We start from the raw sequence: 12,293 nt of genomic DNA on the forward strand, positions 1-12,293 counted from the left end.
AACATGCAGAGAAGCAAAGCAATGCTCAACAGTCTAGCAAGGGGCCAGCAGTTCACGATTGGCAGCGAGGTGCTGGAAGTGGTTAACGAATACGTCTACTTAGGGCAGGTAGTGACAACTGATCCGGATCATGAAAGGGAAATAACTAGAAGGATAAGAATGGGGTGGAGCGCATATGGCAGGTTCTCTCAGGTCATGAGTGGCAGTTTACCAATATTCCTCAAGAGAAAAGTGTACAACCGCTTTATCTTAGCGGTACTCACGTACGGGGCAGAAACGTGGAGGCTAACGAAAAGAGTTCAGCTTAAGTTAAGGACAACGCAGCGAGCCATGGAAAAAAAAAAGATAGGTGTAACGTTAAGAGATCGGAAGCGGGCAGAGTGGGTGAGGGAACAAACACGGGTTAATGACATCCTAGTCGAAATCAAGAAAAAGAAATGGGCTTGGGCAGGGCATGTAATGCGAAGGCAAGGTAACCGCTGGTCCTTAAGGGTAACGGAATGGATTCCAAGAGAAGGCAACCGTAGCAGGGGGCGGCAGAAGGTTAGGTGGGCGGATGAGATTAAGAAGTTTGCAGGCATAGGGTGGGCGCAGCTGGCAAAGGACACGGTTCATTGGAGAGACATGGCAGAGGCCTTTCCCCTGCAGTGGGTGTAGACAGGCTGATGATGATGAGTCACGTTCATTACGAAAGGGAACTCCCAGTCCTACTCGCACCGCACTGTCCAGGCGGAGTGCGCCACTGGCAGCTTGCCTGCATTCTTAGTGTTCGTGCGATGCCCGATTTCATCGAAGCTTTCACGCGACCTCCAAGCCTCGCGCTTGTTAGCAGCCAGAGCGTATCAGCGTATCAAAGGAACGCGAAAAGAACTAGTTCACGGGAAACTAGATTATCGCGGAGGAGAGGCACTTACGACGGGAATCGTGCCAAAACAGACAAGGAAAGTCGGGGGCCAATGGCACGCCGGGCGAAACAAGACGAGAAGAAGAGAAAAATAATCGAAAACGGATTCGTTCCAAAACGCAACTATACCGCGTAAACGCATTCGCGCTTCTCGAAAGGCGCGCGTAAATTGGAATCGACGGTTAAGCCAGTGAGCCGTGCATAACACCACCCAGAATGTGCGCTGCAGTTTTGCGGGAAACGAAAAAAATAAAGCGTGTAACAAATTTTCAGAGCAATGTTCGGGAGAAAAGCAGCGGCAGACAGAAATTCCTTTCTTTCTTTCTTTGTAAGGGCCTTTTTCACGCATTTACACGAAAAAGAAAAAAAAATCGCGTCTAGCTACTTCTGGCCGTTGCTTTCGGGTCTTGTATTTGTTCGCGCGTATGAATAAGAAACTAAGCGTTGCGTAGACAAGGCCTGAGCGGGAATACCTACGCGCGCTTTTCTTCGCCGCCATACAGGAAGAGGTTGGTGGTAGCTGGGTCGCCTCGATGGCCCGTGTAAGAATAACGGCATATACGTCAAGCGTCAGGAAACAGCGCAATAGGATCGCTATATAAAAAAAAGAACAGAGAGAGAGGGCTAGCCGCACGATGGCGCTGCGGTTTCGCGGGCTGCCGCCAACACAATCCAACGGCCGATTACCGCGGCAGCATCGTCGGATAATGCAACGCACGATCCGACGCGAAGAAAGAGTGAAGAAAGAAATATGAGGGAGGAGGAAAGAAAGAGGAAGAAAGAAAAAAAAAACGAACGAAGGAAGCCGTGTACAGCGGGCGTGCGGCGCGGTTTCCCGTTACAATGGCCGTGACCCGATGCTGTCAATCAGTTTGGAAAATGGTTTCTTGATTTTGTGCCCTCCCCCTGCTTCCTCTGTTGGCCTTTACCGCCGCTTCCGTGGGGGTAAACAGCATCAAGATCAACACTGCAGCAGGCCCTGGCGAGAAGGTCCCGCTGAGGGGCGAAACAGGATCGCTATAGGAGCAGACGACAGGCGCGAGAGATGCGGCGTGCAGATAGCAGACGAGACGGCGAGAGAAACATGGCGGCGCCCATCGGCACGAGCAGATGAGAAGCAAAGGAGCGAATCCTCGCGGCATTTTTTTCTTTTATATTTTGTTTTCTTTTAGCGAGTTTTTCCGCCCGTGAAATTTCCCGCATCACTTAAGAAGAAGAGGAGCTAGAAGCAGTCAAAGGTGAGAGAAATGCGGAGAGAGGGAAGAGGTGGCGAAGGATTGCGCTCTCCCCGGGGTCTCACGTGGGTTCTCTTTTCTTTACTCTTTCTTTCTTAGGCGGGACGGCGGGGCATGGGCGAACTCGGGCGCGCGGAGCGGAAACGCCGCGAGAAAAAGAAGTTAGAAAATAAGATAGAAACAGAGAGAATAACGAGACGGGAGTGGAAGCTTAGGTCATGGAATGTCGGCTATGCCTCGGTCTTTCGTAGCTTCGCTGAAAACGGCGGCCACCTTCGAAACTCGCTGGGAGAGAAAAAAAAACCTAAGAAAAAATTGGACTGAGAAAACAGGCTCCCGCTTACTGCATTACTTGCTTAGACTCCCCCCCTGGTACGGTGTGGAGAGGGAAAAAATAGGCATAAAAAGGCGGGAGGAGGGATGATATGGGGCGCGATCCGTTGCTTAACGGTCTCGGAAGTCAAAAAACATCTCCGCTCTTAAAAAAAAAAAAAGCAGACTGATGGCGCGTTTGCTGAGGCCGCGAGAGCAGAAGAAAAAAAAAAATGAGTCGGGAGGGTACAGACGACACTCCGGTCAGTCTCACGCGTCAAGAAGAGCAGCCGACACACACACACACACGCTCGCGCGCATCAGTAGCAGGGGGACTGAGGGGGGTAGGAGGGGGGGGGGGTTAAAACGCGTCACGAAACGCATATTTGGAGACAAAAATACAAAGCTCAGCGCAAGAATTGAGGCGTCAGCGGACATTAATGGAGAGCCGGTAGCGAAGACAAAAGGTGGAAGCGGACACGACGACGCCGCCGCCGCCGTCCGTCGGAGGGCGCGCCCTTCGCACGGTAGCAGCGGCAGACGATATCTCACCCACGGAAGCGCGCTCGCACGCACGCACACTTACGGGTCGTCTGCTCGCACGGCGGCGCTCGCGACGAGGCTGTTGGCTTCACGCCCCTCGGAGTGCTTTTATTTGTCTACGCATTTATTTGCTTCGCTTCGCCTCAGATTAGCGAAGTCGGGAGTCACCGCCGTGACCGCCCAAGAAGACGCGCGGGTAGTTAGGGCCAATGCGAGGAGCGAAGGAAATGCTTCAAAAGCAGCGAGTGCTGCCTAAATAAAATGCATTACGCAGATTTTTCGAACCTGAGAGAAGATTTTTGGGTTTCGAATTGACAGAGTGTATGGCGACATTCGTTTTTTTTTGGTTATCCAGCATGTGAAAATTGCCATGGTATAAGTCATCTTTGATTGCATTCGTCTTGCAACCAGTGTCAATGATAATCTCCGGTAGTTTCAGAAACGCTGTCATTATTTGCAATTCTCGTACAAGCTGATACAGCTCTCGTAATTACTGACGTTACAGGTCTTCTCAGTCTGTGGTAGGCGCGTGCAGGTTCTCGTCAGTTTATATATGTAGTACAGATAAAAAAATGCGTCAGTATGGGACACACCCGAAAGCCTGTCGTGCTGTGCAAAGCTGGAAATTCGCTGTTATAGAATCGGCTGACGATGGCTGTTTGCTTGCCGACGATGGACTAATGTCGACTTCTGCTGCGTATGGCTCTTTAAACTGAATAATTGTTGACGGGTTTTGAGAAGAATGAGGGAAATGCAGGGAGGCTAACCTGAAATATTCCCTGCAGGGTATACCCTACATGTAGAGAAGAAAATAAAGGGAACGCTCAGGGAAACCTTGGCCACCATCTGTACAACCTCAACCCTTGCCTGCAACTTCAGCATCGCCTGGGCTCTTTCCCTGCGAACAGCACTTGTTTCGCTTGCAGAAAAGTAAACAAATAAATAAACCAGCGGAAATAAAAGGCGCAGTAGCTGTCTCACTTCTCGATGGACACCTGAACCGCGCTGTGAGGGGGATGAAGGGGCGAGTGAGTTAAAAAAAGAGAGAAAAGTGGTGCGATGGAAGGCTCCGTACTAATTTGACCACCTGGAGTTCTTGAACGTGCACTGACATCGCAGACGACACGGGCCGCTTGCAGAGGGGTAGGGGCGTTCGGCTGCCGAGCCCGATGACGCGGTATAAAATCGCCGTCCGCGGCGGCCGCATTTAGGTGGATTAGTGGTTTTTGAGGAAAGGAAACGAAGCGGGAAATGAAGCGGAAAGTGTCCCGGTGGACACTTCAACCGCGCCGTAAGGGAAGGGATAAAGGAGGGAGTGAAAGGAAGAAGGAGGTGCCGTAGTGGGGGGCTCCGGAATAATTTCGACCACCTGGGGATCTTAAACGTGCAATGACATGGCACAGCACACGGGCGCGTTTGCGTTTTGCCTCCATAAAGACGCAGCCGTCGCGGTCGGGTTCGAACCCGGGAACTCCGGATCAGTAGCCGAGCGCGCTAGCCACTGAGCCACCGCGGCGGGCACACGATGGCCTGCCTGCTACGAAACTCGGAATCGCAGTCTGGCCATGACCTCTAGCGAGTTTCTGGAAATGAAGGCGCTGCCTACATAGTACGAGAAGTCGGCTATATCTTGCGCTCTTAAACTATTCTTTCTCCGACATTGCGTGTCTTGAGCAGCTCATTTGAACGGTGCTCCAACATAGCCATACAGAACTGTTGTACAGTCGATTTTTTACGAAGAAAAAAGAATTGCTTGGCGCTGTTTTCAGAGCCTCTCGCGTCAGAGAGGCAAGACTAAAAAAACCTGACATCCACCAGCTCACATTTTCGCTCTGGAGACGCGCGCAAATAGGAGAATATTTCTGGGAACAAGGGTTCCAATTCCCTTTCATCCGATGCACACTTTTTTTTTTAAACCAAAGGATTGGTGGCACGCAAATCATTTATCGTTGTCCCCTGGGGTCGAGTTACCATTTAGATTACATTATGAGATGCTTCTGAGCCAAAATCGACGTTAAACCCCTGACTCGCAACCAATTTTGTACCCCGTTTTTTCTCTTAACCTGCAATCACCAGCACTCAATTAATTTACCATTTCCATCGGGATGTGCGTGAACATTTAGGCTAAAATTTTTAAATGTCTATGCGGCAAGAATCACCTTTTAAGAAGCTCTCACAGGAGCCGGAAGGCGACACCGGAAGTTGGCGCGTGTACTGTACCGTAGCGCATGCGCACTAACCAAGGTCGCCCGCCGGATATTGCCACTAGAGCCAAAGTGTAGTGGTGCAAGAGGTTGGGGTTGCTGCAAGCTACTGGTGGGGTTGACCTTGCCAATTCTGCCAGCAACTGCTCCACCCTAGCGGCACTCGGTCGCAAAATAAGGTCCACAAACCTGAGACCTGACTGACCTACATATCTTTAAACACAATCAGCTATAACCAGTCAATAGACAACTCCTGCCGTCACAATCTGGAGTCCAAATCAGTGTCCTGGAGGAACTTTACAAAGACGGCGTGAAGCCTCCTTTCTGTACTATACTATATTCCGATAGAAGGCAACGGGCGGCAGAAAGTCAGGTGGGCGGATGAGATTAAGAAGCTTGTGGGAATACTGTGGCCGCCGTTGGCAAATGACAGGGTTAATAGGAGAGACATGGGAGAGGCCTTTGTCCCGCAGTGGTCGTAGTCAGGCTGATGATGACGATGATGATGTATTCCCCGCTAATAGACAATGTCCTGAAGGGAACTGTGAGGGGCTCCTATCTTCTTGAGGGAAGCGAACAAACAACACTCACCTGTCCGCGTTCTACACTGGACGGCACATAAGATAATGCCGTATATCACCGCACACACCACACGTGGAGAACAACGGAGATGATGTCAGAGCCTTTTTATACAACAATGACTGTAAAATCGCTCGCTGGCAATTGTCACTATAGCCGAATGGTTGTGGCGTCTATAGGCGCAGGTCCTCAAAGCTTTGTAGGGGCCTAGTTGGTTGTACATACTGAAACTGGGGAGCGCTATAATCAGGACAAGGGGACAACACCACATAAGAACACCACAGGACACGATCTCGTGTCTTGTGGTGTTCTATTGTGGTGTTGTCTCCTTGTCCTGATTATATCTCGTGTCTTGTGGTGTTCTATTGTGGTGTTGTCTCCTTGTCCTGATTATAGCGCTCCCCAGCTCGTGTCTTGTGGTGTTCTTATGTGGTGTTGTCCCCTTGTCCTGATTATAGCGCTCCCCAGTTTCAATATACGCAGGTCCTCTGAGAACGCTCAGATCGAAGCTGAGGGGGCAAGACTGAAGAAGAAGACATCGAGCCGCGAACATTGATCCCATCGCCTGCCTCTTTTTCTTTTCACCGCACAGGTGGCGTAGCAGCGAACCGGATTACACCGAGGCGATAGCAGCTCTCCGCTTGACGCCGCCACCGACACCGCGGCGCCAACTCGGAGGTGAGTGTTGCTGCACCTATAAAGATGCTGTCGCATTCGAAAGTGGAAAAGGAAAGAGGACTGGAAAAAGAAAACTCCACCACCGACCGCCCGACTCCTCTGGTCGTACACGAGTGGAGAGATCCTGTCGATATGCGCGAGAACTAACCCGCCTGTCCGTCGTTGTCGCCCTGTCTCGCGAACAGCTCCGCAATGAAAAAAAAGACATATAAGAAAAGTATTCAATGCGGCAATGAAACGGCTCCAGATACTGTAGTCGATGGTTCGAAGAAAGTTTGTCTGGTCAGGCATTAGTTGAAGTAAAAGTATAACAGTCAGCGGATTTAAGGAGTGGGACTCTCTCCTCGGAGCAAGGTTTTCTATGCAAAAATTACGACAAAACTCTTTTTCTTTTCTAGGCACGAAGGTGACCAAATTCACCGCGCAAACAGGAACGCCCCTTTCTCGCCCCACTTCCCCTCTTAGAATCCGCCCCTAAATTTGTCCCGTATGCGCATTGTGATTGCGTCTATATACACATCTGCGTGACTTTTCGGAAAACTAATACATTGCGGACAAATCTCACCCAGCTTAGTGAATCCGCATTTCAAAGAAACACTTCACCTTACTCCCTGATATATGTCTCGCCGCAGCGGCCATGCGTTCAAATTAGGAGTTGAGTGCCCTTATAAAAATTGTCTGTAGACAGTCTATAAACTTCTTATAGACTCTATTACCTTCCTATATATATATATATATAGTGTATAGGCCGTCTATAGACAAAAGTCTACTGAAAGTGGATGGCCATAAATCTGTAGATTGCCTATAGCCTGTTCTCTATGGTTTGTCTATAGAGAGTCTATAGACTTTATAAGTAGAGGTCTATGAACAGTGTCTAAAAAATGTTTATAAGGGTGGTGCCGTTCTAACCACCACGTTTGTTTCTTAGCATCACCTGTACCAGTTAGTAACGTCTGGAATTTTTCAGTGGCGTACACGGCTGTTTTCAAGAAAGCGGGGCATCACACGCTTTTTAATGCCCACTCAACTCTATGCAACTCATTCCGGCCCTTTACGGTGCTGAGACAAACCAATGAACAAGTTAGCAAAGAACGAAACAAACAAAAAAGAGATAAACTTACTGGCCCTGTTAGTTTTCTCGCAAACTGTATGCACACACGTGCAGGCCTTCCAATTATTCAGTTCGGCCTTTCTGAATGCCAGCGCATTCACGATGAGAAGACAGTGCGCGGAGATGCGCGCGATATATACCGCACAGCTTACTTTTACTATTTCTGAAAAGTGTTAACTCTTTATTCCGTGTTACTTGTAGTGTTCATTTTCTTTCTATTACCTTGCATTGCTGTATACTTTGTTGTTAGAATTGTTGCCCCTCTTATCCACCACCGCAGTAGCCCTATAAAGGGCTGCATTATGACTAACTAACTAACTAACTAACTAACTAACTAACTAACTAACTAAAAGCAAAGTTAGGCACCCTGCAATTTATAAATACCCATGTGTCGACGCCCTACTTTCAGAGAGAGAGTGACTCGTGTTTAAACACTTTTCTGCTTTCCCGATAAGAGAAAATAAAATGTGTGGAAGGAGGCGGTTGCTGGCATTCGAGCCAACAGCATAAGTTGTAGCGAGAGCTTTGCAAGTTCTTCGTATCGGCTACGACATTTCTGTTTACTGCGGTCCTCTCGTCGAAAGGTTGCCTGCTGCGCGCAAGGCCTGAAGCTGGTCAACGTCACGTTCACGTTAATTGTCTCTATGACTTCCTTTTCTGGTTAGATAAAACCTCTTAGTGTCCTTCTCCCGGGCCTGACTTAGCCTAATGAGGCCCACCCTGTACTTTGTTTGATGTGGAAGTCCACGTGGTCAGGTCGAGGACTCGCCGTTTTGACGTCACTAACGAACAGAGCTGTGATTGATCGGTGACGAGGCTTCTGCGGTTTGAGCGCTTGGTGTGTCGACTGCAGGAAAAAAAAAATAGTCGAAAAAGAGGCTTCTTACTCTCGTCTGACTTCCATGGCCCACTCCAGGAACTGTGTCTCCCTGGATTATATGTCGTGAATAGAAGGAAAACATGGAACAATTTCTTGGAAGATAAGGGAACGCAAAAGGCGGTCCTCAAAAGGAAAGGCGAAAGTCATCCACGCCGAGCCGAGGAGGACGCATTTGTCTGAACCGCACCTCCTCTCGCTGCTACTGGTCGGGAACCCGGTGGTTTCTGCGGCATAAACTCCTGCTTCTCATCCCAACGGTCTCGACCTCACTGCGAGCGGGCCAATCTCCACCCTATAAGAAGAAGATGCGATGCATTGGCCGCGTCCACTTCGGAGCAATTCGCTTAATTGCGAGTCGCCGTAGCGAAAAGGGGCACTTACAAAATCTCGATCTGGAATATTAATTTCCAGGTAGTTAACTAAATCGCCCGCCGTGGTGGCTCAGTGGTTAGGGCGCTCGGCTACTCATCCGGAGTTCCCGGGTTCGGGCCAGACCGCAGCGGCCGCGTTTCGGTGGAGGTGAAACGCAAAAGGCGCCCGTGTGCTGTGCGATGTGAGTGCACGTTAAAGATCCCCAGGTGGCCGAAATTATTCCGGAGCCGTCCACTACGCCAGCTCTTTCTTCCTTTCTTATTTCATTCCTCCTTTATCCCTTTCCTTGCGGCGCGGTTCAGGTGTCCGCCGATATGTGAGACAGACACTGCGCCATTCCCTCCCCCGCCCCCCCCCCCCCAAAAAAAAAAATCAGTTAATTAAATCAGTTGTTCTAAGCTGACTCGGATTTTTCAGTGATTACAAAACGAACGAAGCATCTTTGCTATCCTTACATCATATACGACCTGCACAGAACCCATCTCCGAATGGGCTCGACTTGAAACCTAGGCGCTTTCTCTTGTTGAAAAAAGACTCAAGCGCCACTTTCCCTGAATCTCGTTAATTGCAAAGAAGCTCTCATCGCCTTTAAATCAAAACGCCGTCACGCGTCACTGCTTTCGAACGCTTTAGTGTATTCCGAAGTATTCACAGCGCAAGTTTCGTAATATTCAATTTCGCACTACCGTTGCTGATGCAGTGGCAAGTGCAGTTTCAGTCGAGACGTTGAAAGATGGAAAACGAGTCAGCTGTCGTAATCCAGCCGCGTCTTCTACGTATTTGGGGCTGCAACAAATGGGCGCGGACACAGATGGGCATGTCCAATCAGTGGGCACTTTCACAATGCGGGCCCTGGACGACGTTGTGATTTCCGAGAGGGTAAGTGCCACAGTTATTGATCACAACGAGTTACTCTGCTGGTGTGAAATCGAGCGGAAAGCGTAGTACAAAGACCGCTTAAACAAACAAACAAACAAACAAAAACACCGGGCATGAACACATATCCGCTGCGTACCATGAGGACCCGTTGGATGTACACACATTTAGTCGTCATTTTTTGTGAACAGCGGGATGTTCGAAGCTTTAGGCGTGAAATGCTTTCAGCTCGCATTCTCGGCAAACTCGGACTAACACCGTCCCGAAAACCTGGCGAAACCAACGCCGGAACTGAAGTCGGAACATAAGTCCAAACCATCCGCAACTTGGTGAAATTTTCCACTCCGAACGGTATTCAGCAGAAAAATAACTTTCCTAGCACACCGAGCTGTGATCTGAATTCGACCCAACGCCGACACCCGACGCCTCAGGCCACTCGTCCGTTATTGAAAAACCTTGCGCTGTGTATTCGAATTCGTATATAGTATCTTGCTACTTACGTACCGATTGTATATTAATACCAAATCGTGGTCACCGCCTTCATCCGTTAATTGCTGCGCTTTCAAGTATTCGTCAACATTATAGTGCTGCACCCATGCAATCAAGCTGGATGAGTCAGAAGATAACAAAGTTTGTCTGTGTCGTCAGCGCCAGCTTTATGCAGCCGCACACAAAGGTGAGAAGGCGGCCAAGCGGCAGAGCGCGTCACTAAGGCCTATACAGCACGCAAAACAGCGAAAGCAGCAACAAGCACAGACGGCGCTGCTCATCTCAAGACAGCAAGCTGGCGAAGGAGATCCAGCGATACCCAAGTGCGGCTGACACCATCTATGAGCCATCGCACAACGTGGTACGGCTTTCCGGCAACGAGTTTCAGTCTTACATTTACTCACGACGTCAAGATGGGCTGGAATTTTTTTTTTCGTATCCTCTGGACAGTACATGGAAACATTAAGCTCTGGCTAACACCTGTTGAATGCAGTATTCGAAACCGCGTCGAATAGCCACAGTCTGGAAGCTCATACAACCACCGGAAAATGCCTTCTCTGTTTGACATGTGGTAGTATTTTTTCCACGGCGCCCTTATACAATTATAGAAAAGAAACTGGCTAAAGATACTAAAGAAGCAACAGATGAGCTGGTGGCCCCAATGTTTCGAACTTGTTGCACCACTGCTGTAGTCCAAAGCTTAAGAAACTTCTTTATACCCGTATATTCACCCGCCGATTTCTTTTTTTTTTCTTCCTGCAAAAATCGTCAGCAAAGCGGTGCGTTTGTAGACTAGTACGCAAAGATCAGAATGAAGTTAGTGCACAAAAAAATCTGGTTACCCGCAGTCACAAGCTTTACCCTTCAAGAAAAAGATCTAGATCATCAGCGGAGCGCTATAAAGAGTCAGGCTTGAAAGACTACGGATTTCAGCCCGCGAGGCATAGAAGGCAGCCCGTATCCTTACGCTTTCTAAAACGACCTGCGACACGAGAAAGGCCGCTTGACAACCGTGCATTTACATTTTTTTTTTACGAACAGCGCGAAATTCACGAAACAAAAAGGAGGCCCGTGGCCCCTGTGATTACGGCCCGAAACTCGGTGACTACCCTTGAGGAGGAATTCCTTTAAAATTATCACTCCTTCCAAAAATGATGCATGGCTTGTCAAGTCACGGTCGCGAATCGGCGGTGGTGCCGGGCGATCCAGGGCACCACGATTGATGCGTTCGGAAACCAGTCATCACGTGATCGCCGCCACAAAAGACGGGGACCCAAAGGGTCAAAGCCAGCGCAGAGGATAATAATAACAAAAACGCCGGCCACGAGCGCGTGTATCGGACACAATGCGGAATCATCCGCTGAGGCGCGCTGCCCCAAAAGAACGAGGAAAAACGGATGAATGGTGCAGCCAGCGCGGAGCTTACCTGAACATTTCGTCTTCTCGTGTGCGTCCCCGTACGCTCTGCGGTTATGTCGTCCGGAATGTAGCAGACGACGACGTAGGCCCGGGGCGTGTGGCAGACGACCTTTCGGGAAGTTAGCAGACGACGCTGACAATAAGCGAGGTAGCGGAAGACTTCCGGAACAGAAAGGCAGGGAATCGAGAGAAAAAAAAAGAACTCCTCTGAGCTCTTCTCCTTTTGTGTCGGGACGGAGCACCAAAAAAACTCCCCGAGTCCGTGAAGATGGGCCAGAGACTTCTCTTTCCGCGGCACACCACACAAGCACTCAGCCGCAGACGAACTCCGCACACCACGCCGATGGGAAGCGAGGAAGCACCACTGGAGGAGGCCCCAGGAGCAGCAGCAGGAGCAGGAGCAGACGACCAGAACCGCTACTCCCCGTGTGATGATGCGCGCGCGGAGCAGACGAGAAAACTTCTCGGGAGCAGACGACGCGGTGCAAGCAGACGACGGCGCGCGATGCACGCCGGCCGGTGCCCTCCCCTACTAGCAGCCTCTCTCTCAGCGAAGAGAGGCGCACAACCTCCTCTCCGACGTTTTCTGTCTTCTCTGAGCGCCGCCATCTTTTTCTTCGCCCGATACTTCTCTCCCGCGCTTCCCCAGCCTCTCACCGACGCCAGCGGATGACCCCCCGCGATTGGTCCG

The 12,293-nt window shown here is 49.9% G+C and overlaps 1 protein-coding gene across 1 annotated transcript in view; it reads right to left on the minus strand.

The window, feature by feature from the left end:
- LOC144101337 (uncharacterized) overlaps window positions 1-12,068 on the minus strand; it is a 113,170-nt gene extending 101,102 nt beyond the window's left edge. The window contains exon 1 of the mRNA XM_077634443.1: window positions 11,610-12,068. Within this exon, the coding sequence (XP_077490569.1) occupies window positions 11,610-11,617 (8 nt within the window). The 5' untranslated portion in view covers window positions 11,618-12,068. The remainder of the gene's footprint in view (window positions 1-11,609) is intronic.
- Between the last annotated feature and the right edge of the window lie 225 nt (window positions 12,069-12,293).

Source organism: Amblyomma americanum, chromosome 8, assembly GCF_052857255.1.
Source record: "Amblyomma americanum isolate KBUSLIRL-KWMA chromosome 8, ASM5285725v1, whole genome shotgun sequence".
In the NCBI taxonomy this organism is placed as follows: domain Eukaryota; kingdom Metazoa; phylum Arthropoda; class Arachnida; order Ixodida; family Ixodidae; genus Amblyomma; species Amblyomma americanum.